The sequence below is a fragment of the Oncorhynchus gorbuscha genome, linkage group LG10 (assembly GCF_021184085.1).
Source record: "Oncorhynchus gorbuscha isolate QuinsamMale2020 ecotype Even-year linkage group LG10, OgorEven_v1.0, whole genome shotgun sequence".
Lineage (NCBI taxonomy): Eukaryota > Metazoa > Chordata > Actinopteri > Salmoniformes > Salmonidae > Oncorhynchus > Oncorhynchus gorbuscha.
The window spans coordinates 45329630-45356816 of record NC_060182.1 but is presented as its reverse complement, the minus strand read 5'-3'; the positions used below and the strand labels follow the sequence as shown (position 1 = coordinate 45356816).

General features: G+C 43.3%; 2 protein-coding genes across 6 annotated transcripts in view; one reads left to right on the top strand and one right to left on the bottom strand.

Moving 5' to 3' along the window:
* LOC124046175 overlaps window positions 1-1522 on the top strand; it is a 93767-nt gene extending 92245 nt beyond the window's left edge. For all 4 annotated transcript variants that reach the window (XM_046366262.1, XM_046366263.1, XM_046366264.1 and 1 more), the window contains exons 27-28: window positions 4-114; window positions 854-1522. In XM_046366262.1, coding sequence (XP_046222218.1) covers window positions 4-114; window positions 854-910 — 168 coding nt within the window. In that variant the 3' untranslated portion in view covers window positions 911-1522. The remainder of the gene's footprint in view (window positions 1-3; window positions 115-853) is intronic.
* A 13140-nt stretch (window positions 1523-14662) lies between these two features.
* Window positions 14663-27187, bottom strand: part of LOC124046174 (methylenetetrahydrofolate reductase-like) — a 34056-nt gene continuing 21531 nt past the window's right edge. For both annotated transcript variants that reach the window (XM_046366259.1, XM_046366260.1), the window contains exons 4-12: window positions 25623-25733; window positions 25186-25379; window positions 24278-24528; window positions 17166-17300; window positions 16741-16921; window positions 16398-16580; window positions 15824-15925; window positions 15607-15726; window positions 14663-15179 (exon numbers count right to left, since the gene is read on the bottom strand). In XM_046366259.1, the coding sequence (XP_046222215.1) occupies window positions 14916-15179; window positions 15607-15726; window positions 15824-15925; window positions 16398-16580; window positions 16741-16921; window positions 17166-17300; window positions 24278-24528; window positions 25186-25379; window positions 25623-25733 (1541 nt within the window). In that variant the 3' untranslated portion in view covers window positions 14663-14915. The remainder of the gene's footprint in view (window positions 15180-15606; window positions 15727-15823; window positions 15926-16397; window positions 16581-16740; window positions 16922-17165; window positions 17301-24277; window positions 24529-25185; window positions 25380-25622; window positions 25734-27187) is intronic.

The window sequence follows — 27187 nt, the reverse complement described above, 5'->3', positions numbered from 1 at the left end:
CAGCACACTGACCGACTGCAGCAGGGGGCGTGGCTGATATGGAGGAAGAGACGCATCAGAACCCGGGTGTCTGAGACCTTTGCCGCGCAACTGGACCAAGCCCTCATTGCGCAGGTGAGACAGAGCAAGTTCCCATGTATTTTTGTATAGAGGACTAGTTATTATTAGCCATTCTTATTCTATAGTTGTACCGAAGTCAGCATTATTTAAAATCTCTGGTTCGCCTATTACTTTACCAAAGGTCATTTTGTTTCTTGTTAAAGGAGTAGTTCACTATTTTAAATCTTGATAACTTTGTTCCTCACCCTGAAAGTAGTCCATGGGCCAAGAGAAACTCTAATCCATGGTTCAGTTAATTTAAACATCCATTACAAACTTCAACAAACCTTATCCACCACAAGCTAACAATCAATGGAAGTGCTGGGGGCATGTTCAAAAAAATAATGTCCAAATCACTTGAAGTTACTTCAAATCAACTCCATATTTGGTTTGGCCATAAAAATAAAATAAAACATTCCCCCATCGCTTGTGGTGGCTGTTTAAAGAAAACAACAATGGATTACAGTTTCTCCTGACCCATAGACTACTTCCAGGGTGAGGAACCATCTAACATCATGCTTTAATAGTTATTACAACATACATTTTTTATGGCAACTAAAATCTCTATATGTATAGAGTTCTTTGGTTCTCCTGTCGTTCTACCTAGAGTCTTCAATTTGCAGAGTTGTGACAGGCTCTGATTGTACCTGGTTGATCCATCAGCTACTGCATATCAAACCTCACTGTGGTTGAAGCAGGTCAGTGTCCCACTTACAACAGCTAGAGAGTTTGTTTCTGTGTTTCCCTACTGTAGGTGTTCAACATGTGGCGGCAGAAGCATGCTCTTCGCTCCACAGCGACCGACACGTGACCTACGGTATAGGGAGAAGTAGCTGTCCTCTGCTCCGTCAACCCTTGGCCTCTCCCCCCAACTCCTAGCCCCTATATGGTAGGGGAGATCACGAGTAGTGTGTGGCTTTTCACCATACTACCAGTACAGCACTTCATATTTCAAAATAGAGGTTCACTTTTTGGTTTCTTGGGTCAATGTCATCTGGCAACAGTCATTGCTCACATTTCAAATGTATTGTTTTGAAAACATGTGCCAACCATTCTCATAGATGTTGGCTTTTACCTCCTTTGAATGCTCTTAGAAGTGGAAACTAGTGTGGGGAAACTACTAAGAACAGCTTTGAGACATAATAGATACACTGTTCATATTTCACACTATTAATCCTGGAAAGCAGCACACTGTGCGTGAGTGCCACTATTAGAACTAATTTAACTCCAGTATTTGAAATTCTTTCACAATAAATTACATTCTGTGTAGACTTTTGTTTTTGTGATTCCCAATTGAACTGTGACTGTCTTAATATAACTTTGAAATTGTAATCAGAATATGAAACAATCACTATGTCCCATATTCTCTCCCATATGTAGAAATAAGCAGACAAAACAGAATAAAGTGGATAGGTAGGTAGAAGGTGGGTAAGTAAATAAATGGATGAATGGTTTGGTGGGTAGGTAGAAGGTGGGTAAATGGTTAGGTAGAAAAGGGGGGTGGGTATGTAGGAAGGTGAGTATGGTAGGTTTTCATTAGTTTAGGCAGCAGCCACTGAATAAACCTGTAGTTAGAGTTATGATTACGTTTGAATAAGAACATGACTTGTAAACATGGTTGTGTTAAAAACAAAATAATCACTTGAAGGGTGAAAACATACACTAGAACTACAGTACAGTATAAACCTATTCTCTGGACCACACTGCTGTCTCTCACCATGTCTCTTTTCTTCTAAACATATTTCCCTCTCTGTTCTCACCTTTTCCTCACTCTTTTTGCCTTTTTCTGAGGAGCCTCTCTCTTTCTGGCTGTTATTTTCCTCTACCTTTACTAGCTTTTTACCTGCCTTTGCTTATTTTTCTTGTTGCCTTTCCCTTCCTGAATTAAGTCAAGAAGATATTAAAATACAAGCTTTAAATGTCTACACCTCTCTAAAATTGATCACCTGAAGTTTTAGAGCCAAAGTGATGACTACTGTTCCTTCTAACTCTGTTGGTTGACTACTTTCCCCTTCCCATAATTTCATTCTCCTGCACAACCACCACTTCCTGTCCCTGGGCCTGAATGAGCTTCCTGGCTAATTCTCTCAGGTTGGCATCAATGGTTTGGTCATCGCCATTCATGGGACACCGGGGATCACAGGGCAACCGGAGAGGCCAGTCAGGGCTGGGAGACTTGGCGTCATCCTCTGTCGTAAGACTCCAGGTGGTAATGGGAGCCAGGTGGGGGAACCGGTAAGGCAAGTACTCCACAACTGGTGGAGCGCCGGCTGTGAGAGGCGGTGGTTTGGCCAGCCAAGGTCGTAAGAGAAGAGCGGCCCGTCATGGAGATTTCATTAAGCCAGTCTCTAACCGTATACTCAGGGTTGTTCTCTCGCCAGCATGCTGGGCTCTGTGGGGAGGAGAACACAAACAGATACCTGTCTGTTTAAATGACCCATCCTCGGTTCACCCAGTTGAACACATGTTCTAGTTCAAACCTCATGCCTTGTCATAGACACATTTATGAATCTATACTTTAAAACAATTGATTGACAGCATTGACCACAATTATGAATAAATTACAAGCACTGGACGCTGCCGGTCCTCAGGATTTGGATCTTCTTGATCTCATCGACCCTCCTAACCCACCTCTTGGAGCTGGTCGGCCCCCTTGTTCAACTCCATCACCCTCATTTTCTTCTCCAGCCAGTTAGTCAGCAGTCTATTCAGATAGAAGGTTTGGCCTACACAAAGACAACTAGTAGGCCTACCAGTAGGCCATGGGGGTTTTGTAGGGAGATATCATTCTCTGCCCACTTTATCACTTCTGAATGGGTGTGGCAATAAATAGAAATGTGATGAGAATACTTACAAGATAAGAGCAGGATTTGCAAGGCCTTGTCGGTTTTGATTTCTAGGGAGAGTCTTAAACAACAACCTCAACCAATGTGAAAGGTCCTGTGGAATTGGACTACTGGAACTTGACTATGACATTACATAGCGCTCCAGTATGTATTATTAATATGAGTTATGAGTTACCACTGTTTTTTTCAGACATTCCTATGTGGGAAAATAATTGGGATAAACACTGAAAATAAGGTCTGAGGTTAACACAGGCTCAGGAGTTACGTTTTGTTCTATGAGATATGTCAGTTAACGTGACATTTTTACATTTTTAAGCCTTCGTGTGCTTTATGGGCTGGTTTTGATTACATAAATGCTTCAATTCACAGTGATGTTAGCTGATGATGATTTCATGAAAGAAATCGTATAAGATCTAAGCCACTATCTAGTTTTTTTTTAGCATTTATAAAATAAACAACTTTAATTTCCCCTTAGGCTTTGGCCAACGAGCCATGGAGGAGATAATGCCTACAAAAAGACGCCTCTACTATTGCTCTCTATTATGACCTATAAGCATCCTGTGCTCCTGATAGATGCGGTAGTGGTCAATCAAACTAGACAAAACGAATGGCGTTGCTATGGAAACACGTGGGGGAAAGATCTGGAGTCTCCTCATTGCCTCCCACCAGAATATCCTACATTTAGGCTATTGTCTATATGTGTATAGTCGTGACCAAAAGTTGAGTGACACAAATATTAATTTTCAAAGTCTGCTGCCTCAGTGTCTTTGGATATTTGTCAGATGTTACTGTGGAATAGTGAACTATAATTACAAGCATTTCATAAGTGTCAAAGGCTTTTATTTACAATTACATAAAGTTGATGCAGAGTCAATATAAGACCTCTGCAATCCGCCTTGGCATGCAGTTAATTAACTTCTGGGCCACATCCTGGAATGGCAGCCCATTCTTGCATCATCAATGCTTGAAGTTTGTCAGAATTTGTGGGTTTTTGTTTGTCCACCCGCCTCTTGAGGATTGACCACAAGTTCTCAAATTACTAGACAATAATAATCTCAAAATGCATAAACTTAAGTTTAAAAAAGTAAAAATACATAAAATTGAGCCTCTAGAAAATATTCACACCCCTTGACTGCTTGAATTTTAAATCGATACAATTGTGTTTTTTTTTTCACTGGCCTACACACAATACCCCATAATGTGAAAGTGGTATGCTTTCATACATTTTTACAAATGAATTAAAAATGAAAAGCTGAAATGTCTTGAGTCAATAAGTATTCAACCCATTTGTTATGACAAGCCTCAACAGAGCAAATGAAACAGCGCCCTCTGTGTAGCCCATAAAAAAAAAGGTTTAAAGTGTCAAGGGAAGCCAGTTCAGATTTGGCTTCACACCAATCACATCACCTCAATCAGCTTGAAAGTCTATGGCAAGACTTGAAACCAACTTGACAGAGCTTGAAGAATAAAAAAAAAGTGTAAGTATTGTAAAATCCAGGTGTGCAAAACACCCAGAAAGACTCATAGCAGTAATCGCTGCCAAAGGTGATTCTAACATGTATTGACTCAGGGGTGTGAATACTTATGTAAATGAGATTTCTGTATTTAATTTTCAAATTTTTAAAAGTGTCTTAAAACATGTTTTCACTTTTTCATTATGGGGTATTGTGTGTAGATGGGTGAGAAAAAAATCAAATTTAATCCATTTTGAATTCTGGCTGTAACACAACAAACTGTGGAATAAGTCAAGGGGTATGAAAGCAACAATCAAATTGACTACAAACTCAAACTGGAAACACAATTAGATTTCTAAAAAAGCTTTTATATGAACTGAACAAAAATAAGCAACATGCAACAATTAAAAGTACATTTAAATTAATTCATTAGGGGAAAGTTGTACAACTGAATGCCTTAAACTGAAATGTGTCTTCCGCATTTAACCCAACCCCTCTGAATCAGAAAGGTGTGGGGGGCTGCCATAATCAACATCCACGTCTTCAGCGCCCTGGGAACATTGTGCCCCTGAGCAAGGCAGTTCACTCAACGACTGAGTTCTACCTTGTTAGCTCGGGGATTCGATCCAGCAACCTTTCGATTACTGGCCCAACGCTCTAACCACTAGGCTTGTCACCACTCATTAGGCCCTAATCTATGGATTTCACATGACTGGGCAGTGATGCAGCCATAGGTGGGCCTTGGAGGGCATCGGCCCATCCACTTGGCAGCCAGGCCCAGCTTATCAAATATTAGTTTCTCCACGCAAAAGGGCTTTATTACAGACAGAAATACTCTTCAGTTTCATCAGCTTGAAAATGTCAAGGTGTCTGAATACTTTCTGAATGCACTGTATATAAACCTTCATGCATTTGGTTGTTGGATATATTTGGGGCATTCTTTCCTGCCTAAGTCAAGGTCTGCATCCCAAATGACACCCAAAACCTAAGTATCCCTCACACTACTTTTGACCAGGACCCACAGAGTGCAAGTTGGGATACTTAGGTTGCCTAATTTCGGATCGGTTTTCCACTAGTTGGTATTTTGAGAGCTGATCTGTTTGTTAAAAAAATATAAATTAGTGAAAATAAAATTTGAATTGGCATGCCTGTCTAAACGTAGCCATTATGGTCGTCAACAACTCAGTACTACTGATCTATAGTGAGAATAATGACCTCTGCAGTCCCATCTGTCTAAAGTCCAAGTTCACAAAGATTTAGCAGACATAAGGAACCCGGGAGATGTGACATAGGTAGCCCTCCATAAAAAAAACTTGTTCATTTGGGGGACAGCCCCACAACAGAGGGTGCTTCCCCTCAAAGGAGTTTTCTACACACATACTGTGTTATGGCTACCTATAGGGTAGTATAGACCACAAAATATAATATAATGAAGCCTGTGCTGCTCCCCTCCTCTCTACCTAATGTTCCCTCACAGTCCCTTCAGTATCCCTTATGTCCTGTTAGTTTGGCTGCTCAGCCTACCTTAGTTGTCCCTCAAGCATCATAGCCCTGCTATTCCCAACCAATCAGAACTCTAGAATGTGCATCTGGACACTGCACCTGCCCGCTCACGTCAAGAGTGTTATCGTTGTCTGAAGAGAGAAGACGCACATTTCTGAGGACTTTTTATTGTCGACAGGAACACGAATGTCTGAAATAATCACAAATCGTTCGGATTACCACAGTTACTATTCCACCAAGTGAAGATGATGGTGTGTGCTTAATCTGTGGTGGTGAAGAGGAACAGGAAATAAAAACCCTGAAATGAGAAGTATCCGCATTGTTCTTATATCCCGTAGAGGGTCACAGCCCAAGTCAGGGTCAGCATAAGTATAATAGCAGTTGAGGGCATTGACAACCGACTGCTCAGACAGGTGAGGGTATAATACCAGCCAACCATTTTTAGATAATAATAATAATTTATTCAACTTCTAGTGCTTTTCATTTACAAGGATCTCAAAGCACTTGAAAAAAAAAAAAAAATATTCTGAACACTAACATTGAACATGGTAAACGTCACCAACTGACACTCATAATCTATGCAACTCCAGACTAGTATTTCCATTTTTAATGGGTTTCAGTGAGTTATGAAAGAAGGTGGAACTGGAACAGGCTCTCTGTAGGCTAATATGCCACCTTCCAGTGGAGTACATGATACATTCATTAGAGGTGCAGCTGTCTGTGTCTAAGTCTATGGCATTTGATATGTAATCCATGTAACCGGAGACACATGGATCACAGTTCAGGCTTAATTAAGCCGAAGGGTTCCCCTCTCCACTATCATGTTCCTCTGATCTCCTACTACCCTGGGACTAAGGGGCTTACCATATCAAATCAAATTGTTTTTTTTCACATGCATACAACAGGTGTAGACCTTACAGTGAAATGTTTACTTTACAGTTAAGATAAATACCATAAATAAATAAATAAAATAAAGTAACAAATAATTAAAGAGCAGCAGTAAAATAGCAATAGCGAGGCTATATACAGGGGGTACCGGTACAGAGTCAATGTGTGGGGGCACTGGTTAGTCGAGGTAATTGAGGTAATATGTACATGTAGCAGTGGAGGCTGGTGCCTTGAAAATGTGAGGAGGATGGGAGACCCATGGTATAGGTGCGGAATGCACAGAGATGACAGTGTGTTTCAAAAATCGTCAAAGACTAATTATTTTAACCTAAAGAATTTAATAAAATACATTTTTAGTACAATATTATGTGGAATGGGAATGAGAGAGTCCAAGCAAGGAGTAAAATCATTTATGTGTAATAATGTGTTTGTGATTGACTCTACACACAGTGATGAGAGAAAATTGATAGGGGTACTCACAGTAATTGGAGGGGAACATTCAATGCGCCAATAGATGAGCGGGCACATGAGACGTGGCTTCAGTTCATGTCAGGAGAAAGTTGACAAAGGAAGTGGAGAGGAGTAGTCATTACCTCTTAAATCAGGGAACAGGAAGGGACTTAGCTGTAAATACAAATAGCAGATACATTCCATTACAGCTGCACAATCATAGGTTTGGACGAGTTTCACTATGAACTTAAACATCTCAAAGTTCATAAAGTCAAACCCAGATTGCACATCTCGCCCACTTGACACAAAGTATCCCAAGAAACGTTCCTGAATTAAAGCCCTGATCATCCACATACCTGACGATAATTGCAAGCAGACTGGCGCCACCATAGTAGGTCCCAGAGTGGTGGGGCAATTTGTACCCCCTGGGGCCTGGAGTTTTTCCTTATATGTTAACCCCTAACAAGGACAACTCTGGACCTTAAGGTATGGCAGTGATTAATCAGTTGTAAAAAGGTTTTATACTGTATGGGCTATGTTTTTCCTAATCAGGTCACATGACTTTTTTTTAAAACTCCTGAAAAGAACTCCTGGCCCTGGGGGGGTGAAAACCCTGTCAAACTGCAGCTACCTTATATTTGTTCATACCTTATATTTGTTCATAAATTATATTTAGACTAGATTAGGAGGGAGATTTCCTCTGCCCTGACATAGACAACAACTGAGACAATAGAACCCACAGAGCTGAGCTTGCTTTATGCATGTTTGCATCGTCCAGGCCTATGCAGCTGTAGGCCTTACAAAACATTTACTCACATCCGTCATCACTATTATGTTGATGAATTAATTCCAGTTAATCATAATGAATTGAAAACGTATAGGCAGCCTAGCCAGCACAATTTTGAATATAAACTCAAATTTGATCACATTCATATTTTCTCCTGACACACAAATGGACTATAAATACATAATGTTACCAATTAGTTTATCCTGACCAGATGGACAGGGCGCATAGGCTGTATGCAGCTGCTCATATGATCAGACAGGAAAATGTCCTTGTTTTCTTCCCATACAGCATGTCAGATCTCTAATGTTTAGGTGTAGACTAGGCTGCAGCAATATTTATATCATGAGTTTTTGCTTGTGTCTGTCCGGAGTGATTGTGTGTTATTTGTCTTCGCTAAATAAATACCGGAGGAAAGTGGAAGGCTTACTTGAGCGCACACGAAAATGAATGCGCCGCGTCAAACTCTCATCTTTTAATGGACAATGCGAAGGAAGCTGTCAAATCAGTCGGAATTGTTTTCGACCATCCCAGAAAAGACATTCGAAAGTTTGATACGTTCAGCAGGTAAAGCATAGTAACGTGCAATTACCTCTGCAAGGTCCTTGTAGTTGCCCGTCGGCGGAAATGTCCATCTCGTCGTGTCCTCTAAAAGCAAATTCTTGCATGCCCAAAAACACAGGCAAGGCCAGCAATACAGGCAACTTGGTGAAAGGCTCCCTGTTAACCAACTATACGTTCGATACCAGTTGGTATTGAACGCCCTCGCCTTTTCATCCTTCTTCATGAAACTGACCTCAGGCAGAAGTCGACCCTCGCTTTTAATTCGCACTTTCTCCGTGTACACCAGATAGTGAAAGGGGTTCTTCAACAACAAACCAAAAACATTTTCAGCAGCATTGGCCAGACTACCATTGTTACGTTCTGACCATAGTTCTTTTGTGTTTTAGTGTTGGTCAGGACGTGAGCTGGGTGGGCATTCTATATTGTTTGTCCGTTTCTATGTATGACCTGATATGGTTCTCATTCAGAGGCAGGTGTTAGTCATTGTCTCTGATTGGGAACCATATTTAGGTAGCTTGTTTTGTGTTGGGGGGTTTGTGGGTGGTAGTCTTCTGTCTGTGTCATTGCACCAGCTAGGACTGTTTCGGTTTTCACATTTATTGTTTTGTATTTTGTAGTGGTCTCGTTGATCGTCTATATTAAAGATGTTGAACACTAACCACGCTGCATTTTGGTCCTCCTCTCCTTCAACGGAGGAAAACCATTACAACCATTCTGGCGCAGAAAACTGCACACTGAAGTACATTGCACTAACTGGACACAAAAATGAAGTTAGAAAACCAAGAAAAGTATTTATAATATACTTCCAGTCTCCTGTAATTTGAACAAATAAATGTTTTGTTAGTTCAAAACAAACTGTCTATGGAAGGGAGTGAGGCCTAAGAGCCTCCTAGGGTTTGTAACCAGAGGACGGAAGCAAGCCGTTGAAGTTACTGTAGACCTTCATTGCAAAACAGTTATTTAATCAATTATTTGGTGACATATGAATATTGTTTTATCTAAAAAGGGTAATTTTAATGTTTCACTATTTTTATGAAATTTCACTGAGGATGGTCGAGTTATGTAGGTAGTAATGAAAGTGACTGCATAGATAACAGAGTAGCAGCAGCATAAAATAGGGGAGGGGGGGGGCAATGCAAATAGTCTGGGTTTGCCATTTGATGGGACTTGGCTCAGGTTTCAACGTGGTTCAAGCATGTGGCCCTGCATGAAGGCATCATCGATGAGATTGACTGATGAAATTCAGAGCAACTCTTAGGAGATCACTGGCTTGTTCTTTCTCAAACCCCCCAGAACAGTTGGCCATGTCAGTCTCTTTATAGAAGAGTTCTGCCAAGTAGGCTTCAATGCTGTTATTTTTAGTTTGTGGACTCTGGTGATGACTCATGTTGGCAGAAGAGGGTCAAGGTGACCACAGTGGGCAATATTTTGAACCCGTACCACCATGACAAACAGGGTTTGATGGCATCAACCAATGGCAGAGCTACAGTAGGTTAACCTCATATAGGTACATGTTTGAACATGAGGTCATGTTTGGACTGCAGCCAAGTGCGCTGGGTTTTATGTAGGCTATAGGTCAGCAGCTGCGAAAGATAAGAAAGCATTCCAGCTTGGTAGTGGGATATCATCTGACTTCGCACTGGCCACAGGGGAAATTAATGATACTTCACCCAATTTCTGACAAATCACAGACTTGTTCTGAGGGGAAATCCCAAATATGTGACAGCGGGTGACGAGGTCTCATAGCCTTTGTACTGACTGTCATCATGCAAATGGTATCGCCATGTACACATCAGGCCACAGTTCACCGTTGCAACATGAAGTGTTTTTTTAATTGATCTTAATAAATCACGTTGCACAACAAATAAATATGAACAAAAAAAAGCTGAAAAATAAAGCAGTGTGAAATCACTGCTTAATTCTTGTTAGTTAAGGCCTCGCGTGAAATTTCCAAAACAGTCAGTAGCAGCTCAGTACTGTTACAATTGTAATCACAAGTCCGTCATTGCTCATGTGTTCTGGTAACCCTGAAGCTTCAGGAGAAAGTCCCTGTATTGCTCAATTTAAACTTTGGTTATGCAATTCTATAGTCTACACATCTCCTCTCAAAGTTGTGAACAGAGCGGTGGGGTTATGGTATAAGCTATGGACAACGTATACAAATGCGAATTATCGATGGCAATTTGAATGCACGAAAATACCATTTCATTTTTTTAAATTTTACCTTTATTTAACCAGGCAAGTCAGTTAAGAACACATTCTTATTTTCAATGATGGCCTGGGAACAGTGGGTTAACTGCCTGTTCAGGGGCAGAATGACAGATTTGTACCTTGTCAGCTCGGGGGTTTGAACTCGCAACCTTCCGGTTACTAGTCCAACGCTCTAACCACTAGGCTACCCTGCCGCCCCGCTACCCTACCTTGAGGAGATCCTGAGGCCCATTTGTTTTTTAAAGGCATCTGTGACCAACATATGAATATCTGTATTCCCAGTCATGTGAAATCCATGTATTATAATTTTTTATTAGGGCCTAATTAATTTATTTCAATTGGGGCGGCAGGTATCGTGGTGGTTAGAGCATTGGACTAGTAACCGAAAGGTTGCTAGATCGAATCCCCAAGGTAAAAATCTCTCGTTCTGCCACTGAACAAGGCACTGTTCCTAGGCAGTCATTGAAAATAAGAATTTGTTGTTAACTGACTTGCCTAGTTAAATAAAAATAAAATAAAAAAATGTAGCACAATGTAAACAGCTTCCTATACTGTACCACTGTTTTCACCCTTAAGTACATACATGTTTATATGAATATACCAAACACAGAATTAAAAGGTTTATAAAGTCCAACATGTTTCCCTGTGTCATTAATCATAATATTAATTCAGTGAAGTGCCTCTCGATGAAGATTGATCATCCAGATCGCAGCTCAGTTTGCTACAGTCATATTGTATATTACACAAGATAAACATCTGGTGTTGGACTAATTTAGTTCCTTTCATGGCACATTTCCCTCGCCATTTATCGCTCAAATGAAATCCATATTCTTAAAATGGTTTTAAAACGAATTTTGAAGTACACTGAACAAAAATAAACGCAACATGTAAAGTGTTAGTCCCATGTTTCATGAGCTGAAATAAAAGATCCCAGAAATGTTCTATACGCACAAAAAGCTTATTTCTCTCAAATGTTTGGCACAAATCTGTTTACATTCCCGTTAGTGAGCATTTCTCCTTTGCCAAGAGAATACATTCACCTGACAGATTTGGCATATCAAAAAGCTGATGAAATAGCATGATCATTACACAGGTGCACCTACGTACTGGGGACAATAAAAGGCCACTCTAAAATGTGCAGTTTTGTCATACAACATAATGCCACAGATGTCTCATGTTTTGAGAGACATGCAGTTGGCAGGCTGACTGCAGGAATCTCCACCAGAGCCGTTGCCAGATAACGGAATGTTTATTTCTCTACCATAAGCAGCCTCCAACGTTTTATCAAATTTGGCAGTGCTTCCAACCGGCCTCACAACCGCAGACCACGTGTATTGCGTTGTGTGGGCGAGCGGTTTGCTGATGTCAATGTTGTGAACAGAGTGCCCCATGGTGGCGGTGGGGTTATGGTATGGGCAGGCATAAGCTATGGACAACAAATACAATTGCATTTTATCGATGGCAATTTGAATGCACTAAAATACCATGAGGAGATCCTGAGGCCCATTTTTTTTAAAGGTGTCTGTGACCAACAGAAGAATATTATTATATTCTATTATATTCCCAGTCATGTGAAATCCATATATTATAATTCTTTATTAGGGCCTAAATAATTTATTTCAATTGACTGATTTCCTGGGTTGGCATGTGGCGGAGATTTCCTGGGTTGTGCTGTGGCGGAGATCTTTGTGGGCTATACTCGGCCTCGTCTCAGGATGGTAAGTTGGTGGTTGAAGATATCCCTCTAGTGGTGTGGGGGCTGTGCTTTGGCACAGTTGGCAGGGTTATATCCTTCCTGTTTGGCCCTGTCTGAGGGTATCATCGGATGGGGCCACAGTGTCTCCTGATCCCTCCTGTCTCAGCCTCCAGTATTTATGCTGCAGTAGTTTGTGTCAGGGGGCTAGGGTCAGTTTGTTATATCTGGAGTACTTCTCCTGTCTTATCCGGTGTCCAGTGTGAATTTAAGTATGCTCTCTCTAATTCTCTTTCTTTCTCTCTCTCGGAGGACCTGAGCCCTTGGTCCATGCCTCAGGACTACCTGGCATGATGACTCCTTGCTGTCCCCAGTTCACCTGGCCGTGCTGCTGCTCCAGTTTCAACTGTTCTGCCTGCGGCTAAGGAATCCTGACCTGTTCACCGGATGTGCTACCTGTCCCAGACCTATTATTTGACCATGCTGGTCATTTATGAACATTTGAACATCTTGACAATGTTCTGTTATAATCTCCACCCGGCACAGCCAGAAGAGGACTGGCCACCCCTCAAAGCCTGGTTCCTCTCTAGGTTTCTTCCTAGGTTTTGGCCTTTCTAGGGAGTTTTTCCTAGCCAACGTGCTTCAATACATGCATTTCTTGTTGTTTGGGGTTTTAGGCTGGGTTTCTGTACAGCACTTTGAGATATCAGCTGATGTACAAAGGGCTATATGAATACATTTGATTTAGATTTGATTTCCTCATGAACTGTAACAGTAAAATCAATTAAATTGTTGCATGTCGCGTTTATATATACACTGCTCAAAAAAATAAAGGGAACACTAAAAGATCTGAATGAATAAAATATTCTTATTAAATACGTTTTTCTTTACATAGTTGAATGTGCTGACAACAAAATCACAAAAATTATCAATGGAAATCAAATTGATCAACCCATGGAGGTCTGGATTTGGAGTCACACTCAAAATAAAGTGGAAAACCACACTACAGGTTGATCCAACTTTGATGTAATGTCCTTAAAACAAGTCAAAATGAGGCTCAGTAGTGTGTATGGCCTCCACGTGCCTGTATGACCTTCCTACAACGCCTGGGCATGCTCCTGATGAGGTGGTGGATGGTCTCCTGAGGGATCTTCTCCCAGACCTGGACTAAAGCATCCGCCAACTCCTGGACAGTCTGTGGTGCAGCATGGCGTTGGTGGATGGAGCGAGACATGATGTCCCAGATGTGCTCAATTGGATTCAGGTCTGGGGAACGGGCGGGCCAGTCCATAGCATCAATGCCTTCCTCTTGCAGGAACTGCTGACACACTCCAGCCACATGAGGTCTAGCATTTTCTTGCATTAGGAGGAACCCAGGGCCAACCACACCAGCATAAGGTCTCACAAGGGGTCTGAGGATCTCATCTCGAAACCTAATGGCAGTCAGGCTACCTCTGACGAGCACATGGAGGGCTGTGCGGCCCCCCCAAAGGAATTCCACCCCACACCATGACTGACCCACCGCCAAACCGGTCATGCTGGAGGATGTTGCAGGCAGCAGAACGTTCTCCACGGCGTCTCCAGACTCGGTCATGTCTGTCACATGTGCTCAGTGTGAACCTGCTTTAATCTGTGAAGAGCACAGGGCGCTCTTGGTGTTCTCTGGCAAATGCCAAACGTCCTGCACGGTGTTGGGCTGTAAGCACAACCCCCACCTGTGGACGTCGGGCCTGCTGGAAGTCATTTTGCAGGGCTCTGGCAGTGCTCCTCCTGCTCCTCCTTGCACAAAGGTGGAGGTAGCGGTCCTGCTGCTGGGTTGTTGCCCTCCTACGGCCTCCTCCACGTCTCCTGATGTACTGGCCTGTCTCCTGGTAGCGCCTCCATGCTCTGGACACTACGCTGACAGACACAGCAAACCTTCTTGCCACAGCTCGCATTGATGTGCCATCCTGGATGAGCTGCACTACCTGAGCCACTTGTGTGGGTTGTAGACTCCGTCTCATGCTACCACTAGAGTGAAAGCACCGCCAGCATTCAAAAGTGACCAAAACATCAAAGCATAGGAACTGAGAAGTGGTCTGTGGTCACCACCTGCAGAACCACTCCTTTATTGGGGGTGTCTTGCTAATTGCCTATAATTTCCACAATTCCATTTGCACAACAGCATGTGAAATGTATTGTCAATCAGTGTTGCTTCCTAAGTGGACAGTTTGATTTCACAGAAGTGTGATTGACTTGGAGTTTACATTGTGTTGTTTAAGTGTTCCCTTTATTTTTTGAGCAGTGTATATATGTTCAGTATGTATACTGTATAGTATAATACTCCAGTTAAGTACTTTGTGGTGTTAGTTTTTAGTGAAAAGTTCTCTATCGCAGCACCGGAGAGAAAAAGTAAAAGAGTCCGTCAATGGCTATCGACACAGTTACTTTGGGGCTTGATCTTCCACGGGTGACTCCTCGGCAGGCTGTTCTACAGGTTGCTCCGTGGGTTGCTCCTCCGGGGGGTTGTCAAGCAGCTCAAACATGTCGTCGATGACCTGCCACAGGCAGTTGTCCAATGGGAAGTCGTTGTCCACCAGGTTGACTAGGAAGTAGTTATCGTGGATGTACTTGATGATCATGCGTGATGGCGACTCGTCCTCATACAGCTTGGCCCACTGCTCAATCCACAGGGCAAAGGCCTCGTCCTATTTAAAGAAGGCGAAAACAATTAACTCTACGCATTTCTGAAAGGTGGGAATTTCATGTGTTTCGACATCGATTTAGCTTTACAGCTCTGATAAAACTTTATCAGGAAGCTTTAAAATTCCACACAAAATAATGACTTTGAAAAGGATTACTTTAAAAGGCCTCACGGGAGGTTTTTGTGACTTTCCAAACGCTCCAGCTCAGAGAGACGATGTAGAGGGTTAAAAATTCCATACTCAACTAAAATCTCAGAAAATGTTCATAGAGAACCAATGACAAGCATTTCACAAACTCATCCGAGTCAAGGAAACAACCCCTAGCACACTCCATCATTCCTTCTGAGAGATGGTTTCACCTCATTGCTTACAAGTGCATAGGGGGTAATGTTCCTGGAAGGGGCCAGTAGGTTAATGAGATGACCTTTACCTTCCAGTACATGAAGCTGACTGGATCCACCACCGTGGGCTGGACAATCTCCCTGCCAGGGAAGATGCCCCACGTCACAGCGTTGGGTTGCATGTCATGGGCGTTCGTCGTATTCTGACCCTGTAAATGGAAACAATCGACCAGTAGATCAATCCAATAATCCATTCAATTCACAAAACAGGTGTAAATGTAGGCTAATATATGTAGATGAACTTACATGAACATTGACAATGTGGTAGTTGACGCGAGGTTCGTACTTCTTCAGCACTTTGAGGAGAACGGTGACGTTTTCACTCGAGGTGAAAAATTCCAGATAGGCCTGTTGAAATTTGCAAACGTCGCACAGCATTAGGTTCATGTCATTACATGATTAGTATGCGCGTAATACAATAACTAAGTTTGAGAAACCTTTAATTTATTCACTCTTCCTCATTTCTAGGAAAGATTGTGAATCACCCTACTCTCAACATCGTAACAAGAGAGAAAAGGGGACAGCATTCATTTTCCTAAACAGTTATTTTAACTTTTTTTAATACTTGATCATTTGAATGACTTTATTGGTGTATATATTATATTATATTGTGTTATAAATTCAAATGTTTAAATCTCCCCTCCCTTTGGTAGGCCTACCTTCTTTCTACAATTATTTTGGTAAAACTTTACTTTAAGCCTGCAGGTACAGTATGATGATTTATAACTTATTATAAAGTATGTACGTATGAGCCTTTATCATGTTATATAATCTTATAATTGGTAATCCCCAAAACCAAACCACGGAGGCCTAACTTCACCTTCTGGAAGACGTAGCCCCCCGGTGGGCCCCAGCCCACGATGGGGTCATCGGAGGGCTTGCCATTGATGGTGGGCTGGGAGTTGATTGTGAGGACCCCCCGGCGGTTCACCTTGTCGAGCTCGTCCATCATTAAGTTGGTCTCCGGAGCCAGCGGCTCGTCGTTCCATGGCAGACACATCACCTAGGAGATAACAGCCGATCATTGATGTCAGTTGAGCAAAGCGGAAATCAAGGGTTTAGGTGGTACTCATAATGGCCACGTGGGTCGAATTCATGAAGCTCCAAACGGAAGAAAGCTGACTGAAATATTTCAGTCTGAAGTGTCCAGGGCCAGGCCTCACCTTGTGTCCGGCGCAGTTGGGCTGGGCCTTAATGTAGCTGGTAAAAACCTCGTAGACACTCTGCTCACTGGTCAGTTCCTCGCCCCACATCTTCAGCAGGGCGTCCTTGGACGACTTACTCTTCAGGTAGAACAGGTAGTAATCGTTGAGTTCGCCAAAGGCTGGAGATGACGAGTTGCCCCTGAAATAACACAGAGCCAAGCTGATAAGTCCTGGGAACATTGTCTTTTCACTGATTACACAGTAATTATTCACATGGAAAAGTCATAGAATAGGTTGAGATAACAAACGTACTGTATATCATGCATTCCCTTAACGATTAGACCAATGACAGCTACAAAAACATTGGAAATGTAACCATGTCTAACCACAAACTAGCCAAGGTGATTTCTCTAGAGCTTTTGTCCAGTGTATGGCTTGCTCACCATCGTCCGTTGGGGAAGTCATCCCAGTCCTGTGTTCTGTATATGTAGCTCTTGGGTCTGGAGGCCCAGAAGATGGGCCGCACGTCCTCCACTTTGCGCTTGGGGTGAGCACTCACCGCCCAGGGGAGTGGACGCCTGGCAACCCAAGAAGACAACCAGAAGGCATCAGTACTAGTAGAAAAGGGTGCGACAGCAGCTATTCCATTCTAATACATAGGCAGTTCAATTTCATGTGAAGTGGTTTGTTTGATTTGATTGATGAGTGTGCATGTACCAATCAAATTGAATCTGATTATTGTGCAATAGACAATTAAACCTTACACAGTATACCCATTTGGTTCTCTTTCAAATACTTGTTTTGATGTATCACATATAATATCAAAAGTATCTGTTGGAGACAGATATAGTGATGAATGAGGTGAAAAGGAGCCACTCTGCCCTCTGGTTATTCTCGCTTCTCTGCCTCACGTAGAGCAATAGTACTCTAGCTTTCCTCATATCAACTGGATACCAGTTTTACTGCTTAACTGCTCACAAGTGAACCATGAAGGACATCGCTGCCGTGCGAAAGGTCTTCAGACCCTGTCTAGAGGTTGAGTACTAAGGTTCTATTTTTGTATCGAAATTCCTTATCCACTTCTCAGTCTCTGTTGCTTCACGGCTAGCTTGAGACTCGGTTAGGCTAACATGGCTAGCTCACTGAGCAAGCTATCCGCACTAGCATACCCTACCTGCACCGTGGTAGCATTGTCATCTCACTTCTCTCGTGTAGTTTAACCTACGTTCACCCGTTCTGTTAACTACACCGACCAGCTCAGTCTCATGGTGCCCTTGTTTACGGGAGCACTATCTGAAAGTTAACTCTGCCACCACGTGGTTTCCTTCAGTCAGCACTGAGCTAGCCATGGCGTACCATGAGGTAGCTGCTAGCTAGCTAACATCCCACCCCTTCACCGCGGGATAGCTGCTAGCTAGCTAACGCACAACTAGCCTCACGGCTATAGGGTTCTACGAAGCTCATTATTGCTAGCTGTTAGTCGCAAGGCATCTAACTAGCTAGCTTCGTACGCAGTTTACACTTTGTTCCTATAACAGACACTGCTCGGTCCCCCTAGCAAGCCTCATTCCTCACAATGTCCACTGCTACCCCGTCCAGGGACGAGCCTAGCACTCGAACCCCCACATTCATGTGCCTGTAGGTCCATAATTGCAGGGAAAGATTCCCACCCTCTAGGCATCATTTTCTTGGGTAAGGGACATCCCCAAGAGGCGCTCGAGGACCCGGAGTTCTGCAAGCACTGCAGATGAAGGCTGGTCTGAAGAAGAGGCTTAAACATGTTTCTATCTCGATAGCCCCTCTTGCCTCCAAGCAAACAGCGACACCTGAGGGTAGGCTCTCTACAACCTCTCCCAGTTAGGGAGAGGTCACGGATAGCCTTGACTCCCTCCCGTCACTGTCTGATGATGTAGCAAGTTTGGGGACAACAAGGAAGAGGAGGAGAATAATCTCACGGATATCCACGATATTGCTCAGGAGGTGCGGACTGACAAACCCGTTCTCCCCCCTTCTCAAGCCTGCAGGCCTCACGGCCCCGAGAGCAGTGGAGCTGCCTCTCTAGTGGAGTTTGGGATCCTTCATGTCTGCAAGCGGGCTGCGGCCAGACTCTCCATAGAGTGGCCGTCTCCTACAGGGGCTCAGGGCGAGTCAAGGGACCTATACAATGGGAAGAGACTCCTGTCCCAAAGATTCTTGCCAGGTGTACACCTAGCCTGGATATGCACAATATGAAGGAATTACAGACCTGAAACTCTGTGCCTCCCAATGCTGTGATCGTACCACCAGCCTAGCGGTTGTGGGAGGAATGGCGCTTTGGCTGAGCTTATACTGCATCTTGGAAGCCCCAGTGTCGCCCAAGGAGTTGTCGCCGCCATGCAGCAGAAGTGTGACATGAACAAGAAATAAGGCAAAACCTTCAACTTTTGCTTGCCCCGCAGACCAGGGCCCCGTGGCCGGCCGCTGGTTCCTGCATCTCGCCCCAGCATCACAGCTGGCAGGGGGCAACAAGCTGGCCTTGGGGGACTGAGGTCCCCAGTGACGCAGCGCAGCAGCCTGCCAAGACCCAGGCTAGGCCATTCAACCAGGCGAAGCCTGTAGTAAAGCTGTCTTACGCTGCAGCAAGGAACCACCCCTCTAACCTTCCTAAGGGAGGTGAGGAGGGCCGGCCAAGATAGGGCCGTCGGCCCTCTGCCCTACCCTCGCTCTTCCGGTTTAACGTTTGATAGGGAAGGAGTAGCATTGTTTTCACCACAGTGGAAAGGCAGAGCTGCATTGAGACAAAACCCTAATCTCTTTGCAGCATCTCAATTTAGGGACTGTGCTCACATGAAAAAATGGTGCACAGATATCTGTGATCGTCTGAGACCAGCCACAAGACAGCTGAAACTGTGGGTTTGCACATCCAAAGAATTTCTGCACAAATTGTCAGAAACAGTCTTAGGGAAGCTCATCTGCATGCTCATTGTCCTCACCAGGTTTTTGTCCTGACTGCAGCTCGGCGTCGTAACCGACTTCAGTGGGCAAATGCTCACCTTCGATGACTACTGGCACCCTGGAGAAGTGTGCTCTTCAAGGATTAATCCCGGTTTCAACTGTACCGGGCAGATGGCACACAGCATGTATGACGTGTGGGTGAGCGGTTTTCTGATGTCAACGTTGTGAACAGAGTGCCCCATGCTGGTGATGGGATTATGGTATGGGCAGGCATAAGCTACGGCTAATGAACACAATTGCATTTTAAATCGATGGCAATTTGAATGCACAGAGATACTGTGACAACCTCCAGAGGCCTATTGTCGTGGCAGTTATCTGCCACCTCATGTTTCAGCATGACAATGCACGGCCCCATATCACAATGATCTGTACACAATTCCCGAAAGCTGAAAATGTCCCAGTTCTTCTATGGCCTACATACTCAGACATGTCACCCATTAAGCACGTTTGGGATGCTCTGGATTGACGTTTACGACAGATTTTGTTAGCAACGAATGCGGCAAAAGGTACAGTAAATGTAAAATACACATAAACAGTGTAATGTTTAGCCTGTTGAAACTCTAGGGGCAGTATTTTCATTTTTGGAAAAAAAAATGTTCCCCTTTTAAAACGGGATATTTTGTCAGGACAAGATGCTGGAATATGCATATAATTGACAGCTTTGGATAGAAAACACTAACGTTTCCAAAACTGTAAAGATATTGTCTGTGAGTATAACAGAACTGATGTTGCAGCCTGAGAAAAATCCAATCCGGAAGTGCCCCAGGTTTTGAAAGCGCTGCGTTCCAATGACTCCCCAGTCAGCTGTGAATGTGCTATGAACCAGCTTACGCTTTCTACATATTCCCCAAGGTGTCTACAGCATTGTGACATAGTTTTACGCATTTATGTTGAAGAATACCCGTAGGGGGCTACATTGCGCAAGTGGTCACATGATGCTCCCGAGGTAGCCATTATTCCAATCGCTTCTACTGAGAAACCAATTGTCCCGGTGGATATATTATCAAATAGATATTTGAAAAACACCCTGAGGATTGATTCTAAACAACGTTTGCCATGTTTCTGTCAATATCATGGAGCTAATTTTGAATATTTTTCGGAGTTGTCGTGACCGCAATTTCCGGTCGATTTCTCAGCCAAACTCTAAGAACAAACGGAGCTATTTTGCCTACAAAAATCATCTTTTGGGAGTCTCGTGAGTGAAAACATCCAAAGTTCATCAAAGGTTAACGATTTAATTTGATTGCTTTTCTGATTTGTGACAAGGTTGCCTGCTGCTAGCAAGGCATAATGCTATGCTAGGCTATCGATAAACTTACAATCGGAGATTGTAAAATCGGAGATGACAGGGTGATAAACAAAAGGCTAAGCTGTGTTCCAATATATTTCACTTGTGATTTTCATGAATAGGAATATTTTCTAGGAAGATTTATGTCCGTTGCGTTATGCTAATTAGTGTCAGATGATGACAACGGTCCCGTTCACGGGATGGGGTGTCACTGGAGGTTAAATTCAGTCATGTCAGGTGAATCAAATGTATTTATAAATCCCTTTTTATATCAGAAAGATGTCAAAGAGCTATACAGAACCAAGCCAATAACCCCAAACAGCAAGCAATGCAGATGAAGAACTGTTGTCCTTATATTTTGTGTAATAATTTCCCATAATCTCCAAACTTTCCCCTTGTAATTGCTACCATGGTCATGCATTCCATATCTCTATAAGAAACATTTCAATTTAGCCCTATCCATATAGGCCAATTCCAACGAGTGAAGGGTTAATGACCTTTATTTTATTTATTTAACCAGATAGGCTAGTTGAGAACAAGTTCTCATTTACAACTGCGACCTGGCCAAGATAAAGCAAAGCAGTTCGACACATACAACAACAGAGTTACATATGGAATAAACAAACAGTCAATAATACAGTAGAAAAAGTATATACACAGTGTGTGCAAATGAGGTAGGATAAGGGAGGCAAGGCAATAAATAGGACATGGGGGAAAAGTAAATACAATATAGCAATTAAGCACTAGAATGGTAGATGTGCAGAAGATGAATGTGCAAGTAGAGATACTGGAGTGCAAAGGAGCAAGAAATAAATACATACAGTATGGGGATGAGGGAGTTGGATGGGCTATTTACAGATGGGCTATGTACAGGTGCAGTGATCTGTGAGCAGCTCTGACAGCTGGTGCTTAAAGCTAGTGAGGGAGATATGAGTCTCCAGCTTCAGTGATTTTTGCAGTTCGTTCCAGTCATTGGCAGCAGAGAAATGGAAGGAAAGGCGGCCAAAGGAGGAATAGGCTTTGGGGGTGACCAGTGAAATATAGTGCTGCTATGGTGACCAACGAGCTGAGATAAGGTGGGGCTTTACCTAGCAGAGACTTATAGATGACCTGGAGTCAGTGGGTTTGGCGAGGGCCAGCCAACGAGAGTGTACAGGTCGCAGTGGTGGTTAGTATATGGGGCTTTGGTGACAAAACGAATGGCACTGTGATAGACTGCATCCAATTTGTTGAGTAGTGTTGGAGGCTATTTTGTAAATGACATCGCCGAAGTCGAGGATCGGTAGGATGGTCAGGTCAACTTTTTGATTTTGGGCGATTAAGCCTGGCTCACAGTCGTCATCGCAATTCATCCCAAAGATGTTCGATAGAGTTGAGGTCAGGGCTATGTGCAGGCCAGTCAAGTTCTTCCACACCTATCTCGACAAACCATTTCTGTACGGACCTCACTTCGTGCACAGGGTCATTGTCATGCTGAAACAAGTCTAGATTGTCATTGTATTCTGTAGTGTTAAGATTTCCCTTCACTGGAACTAAGGGGCCTAGCACAAACCATGAAAAACAGCCCCAGACCATTGTTCCTCCTCCACCAAACTTTACAGCTGGCTTTATGCATTCGAGCAGGTAGCGTTCTACTGGCATCCACCAAACCCAGATTCTTCCGTCGGACTGCCAGATGGTGCAGTGTGATTCATCACTCCAGAGAACATGTTTCCACTGTTCCAGTGAACAATGTCGGCTAGCTTTACACAACTCCAGCCGACACTTGGCATTGAGCATGGTGATCTTAGGCTTGTGTGCATCTGCTCGGCAATGGGAACACATTTCATGAAGCTCCCGATGAACAGTTCTTGTGCTGATGTTGCTTCCAGAGGCAGTTTGGAACTCGGTAGTGAATGTTGCACTTTTTACCCGCTACGTGCTTCAGCACACTGTGAGCTTGTGTTAGCTACCACTTCACGGCTGAGCTGTTGTTGCTCCTTGACATTTCCACTTCACAATAACAGCACTTACAGTTGACCGGGGCAGCTCTAGCAGGGCAGAAATGTTATCAACTTACTTGTTGGCAAGGTGGCATCCTATGACAGTGCTACGTTGAAAATCCCTGAGCTCTTCAGTAAGGCCATTCTACTGCCAATGTTTTGATTTTATACACCTGTCAGCAATGGGTGTGGCTGAAATAGCCAAATCCTTTTAATCATACTTTTGCATATATAGTGTATTTCAATGAACTGAGATTTTAAAAGTCACGTATTGGGCTTCACCTGGTTCTTCCCAATGGCTTGTTTCTGCACCTTCTTGGTGTGTACTCTCAGTAAAGGGACCTCTGAGGGTTGGTGATGTTGGGCATACCCTGGCTTCGGACAGCATGTTTTTTGCGATATGGGAGTTGGCCATATCCCCATATGTGATAAATCGAAATTAGTACTTGAAAGAGAACTTAAGGTTACTTGCGTAACCTGGTCCTCTGATTATATGAGTAAGACGTATCACCGCATTCCCCTGCTAGCAAGGGCGTGAGGAAGAGAAGCACGCTTGAGAATAAGCAGAGGGCGGGAGTGGCTCCTTTTAAAGAGCAACTGCCCCTAAAACAACAACTTAACATTTAGACAACAGTCGGTGAGTCAAAAACATTTGATTATACTGTCAAAATTGACTAGTGTAAATAGGATAATTCTTGTCATAAAGTCGGTCTCGTCAAAAACATGACTGCATCACAGAGTTAATGAGGGTTGGGTTTGTTTCAATCCTGTCCATATGCCCACAGCTGGCAGTACAGGTGCACGTGACCCAAACGCAATGTCAGTGGTAAATTTGGGTCGACTTTGGAATCCCTATTAGGATAGTTAGGGACCATCGGTAAAGTCCACAATGTACCTGGGACAAAATATTGAAATTCCTCCAAATTGACTTAAAAACGTCAAATCAATTACAAATTGTAGAATTTCATATACAAATATTGAAAGCATTTAATAACAAAATTAATGAAACAAATTTTTAAAAGGAGGCCAAATCAGGAAGTGCAGTCGTCCTTTAAGAAAAGGTGAGGGTCTCGCCTCATTCAAGTAGGCGATCCTAAACGAATTCCCATATGTGATACATCTCACTCATATTGTCAGAGAACCGGGATTACGGTAGTAGCTTTACATTTCATTATTCTTCAAATACTGTGTAAGCTAAATCAAGCAAGCAACCTGAAGTGTTTGAAAGAAAAAACAATCCTATTTGGACCCAGGTATGGTGTGGTGGGTGGTCCGGGCTTAGACAACCAACCTGGGGTCCTCGATCCAGAGGCCTAGCTGCCGCAGAACCTCCATGGTGGCCACCTCGCGGTTCAGCGTGTAGAAGTGGAGGCCCGGCACATTGCCACTCTCCAGGAGCACGCGGCACATGCCCACGGTCTGCTCAATGCCGTAGTTGCGGATGGCTGCGTCGTTGTCCTTAATGGGCTCGATGACCCGCATGATCTCCTCAGGCACTTCCAGCTTGGACAACTTCACCAGCTGCCTTAGAGATTGGTAGCCCTGGAGGAAAGGAGGAATGATAAAACACAAAACAAAACATACAAATACATCAGAAAATAATTTCAAATACTTTATCTGTAATTGGTTGAGCTTGCCTGTTAAAAGTAAGCAAACCCCGCCCACCAGGCACTCCAAACATATACTGCCCCTTATCGGAAAATGTCCCCCTGTCCGATGAATAATGTTTCGTTGTTGCACGGAACATACTTGGTCATTTGCTACAACATTGCTCGCTATCATCACATCCTAGAACACGCCATTCCAAGAAAGCGTTACAAAGCACGCAACGCCTCCCTTTCAACCTTCGACAAATGTAGTCTTTGACCACACCACCCAACACACAAGTCCACGGCCCAGTTCAGGCCTATGTCCCAAACTTCCTGGTAGGGCTGAGACGATACCAGTAATGCAATATTTTTTCATGGCAAAAATGAAAACTATTTGGTCCTTTAAAAACTTGCTCTATTTTTAAAAAAATAAAAAGAAGTGTGCTACAGCTTGGAAAATAAATACATGTGACTCTGGATAACAACATAATAATGTTTGTTTCCAACATTAAGGCTGTTCTCCTAAAGAAGTCAAATCCGCTTCGAGTTTTGTTTCCTTGCCGCAATACTAACGAGTATCCCGATAATGGTATCATCCCGGCCTTAGTACCTGGATAGGGAAGATGCCTGGTAGGATGGGGCAGGTGATCCCTATGGCCCTGCAATCTCTGACAAACTTGAGGAAGGTGTCGGCCCGGAAGAAGAGCTGGGTGATGATGAAGTCTGCCCCGGCGTCCACTTTCTCCTTCAGGTGTCTCAGGTCCTCGTTGTAGCTGTCTGCCTCCGGGTGGCCAGTAGGGTAGCCTGCCACAATAAATGAGTTTTAATGTGCAGTGTGTGTGTACAGGTCACATTTTACCAACAACTTGAAGGACTAAATGGCTTTACGGGAGATAAAATGCTCACATCGTATAAATAGGTACAACAGCCTACTTTAGAGTCCTCCACAAATAACCTGATGAAAGGATACCATTAGTATAAAATGACAATATGCTGAAGCTGTGTAAAAAATAAAAATTTAAATAAGTCATTTTGCATCAATTATACCAGCCACACAGATGTCAAAGTAGTCATCAAACTCGCAGCGGATGTGTTTGACCAGGTCTGTGGCGTAGTTGAAGCCCCCTTCTTCCTCTTCCCAGTCAGCCCCTACGGGATCTATAAAGAGATCAGGAAAACATGGTGCTCAAAGGGAATTTGTCACAATAAGACGAAAGCTACACTTAAAAATATGACAATGCAAGATGCAACAATTTGAAAGATTTTACGAAGTGACAGTTTAGTGAAATCATTCAAATAAATTAATTAGGCCCTAATCTATGATTTAACATGACTGGGAATACAGATATGCATCTGTTGGTCAAAGATACCTTAAAAAAAGTGTATTCTTTTGGATCAGAAAACCAGTCCATCTGGTGTGACCATCATTTGCCTCGTTATGGTATGGCTATGGTAAGTGGGCGCCGACAGACATGGCAGCTCTGCTTCTAGCTCCTAACCAACTTCGCAGTATTTAGTTTGTGTGTTATTTCTTACATTATTAGCCCAGAATGTTTGTGTTATTACATACAGCCAGAAATAACGTTTGAATATCAGAGTGGTGGTAACTCACCAGCATTACGACCAGAAATACAACTTTGCTGAATTGGATCCTTTGTTCATACTCCCCCGGGCAAGTAACGTTTCCCAGAGGCTGCTCCAAGACGCCGCCAGCGGAGAAGAAGTATTCGGAGTGGACTTCTAGTCCCCTCAAGAGGCGGGCATACCATCCACCGCTTCAGAGTATATTACTCGCTAATGTTCAATCTCTAGACAATAAAGTAGACGAGCTCAGGGCGAGGATCTTCTTCCAGAGACTTCAGGGACCGTAACAGCCAGCTGGGTTCTCAGTTCATTGCGCAGACAGGAATAAAGAACTCTCCGGGAAGAAGAAGGGCGGGGATGTATGTTTCATGATTAACCACTCATAGTGTGATTGTGGTAACATACAGACACTCAAGTCCTTTTGCTCACCCGACCTTGTATACCTCAATCAAATTCCGACTGCATTTCTTCCCAAGAGAATTATCTTTGGTTAGTTAAAGCTGTGTATATTCCCCCTTAAGCCGATACTCCCGACAGCCTTCAAAAGGAACTACACTGGACCTTATGTAAACCACATATTCTGAGGCCGGATTTATTGTATCTGGGGATTTTAACAAAGCAAATTTGAAGAAAACACTACCGAAGTTCTATCAACCACATGGACTGTAGTACTTGCTTAGGAAAAACCCTAGAGATGTTCCTCCCTTCATATGGGCAGAAACTCAAACAGGAAGTACCCGTGCTAAGGTCTATTCAACGCTGGTTTGACCAATTGGAATCAATGCTTTAAGATTATTTTGATCACGCGGACTGGGATATGTTCCAGGTAGCCTCAGAGAATAATATTGACATTTACACAAACACAGTGACTGAGTTCATAAGGAACTGTATAGAGGATGTTGCTCCCACGGTATCTATTAAAACCTACCCAAACCAGAAACCAGTGCTGCCTTATATACAATGCCTTGCGAAAGTATTAGGCCCCCTTGAACTTTGCGACCTTTTGCCACATTTCAGGCTTCAAACAT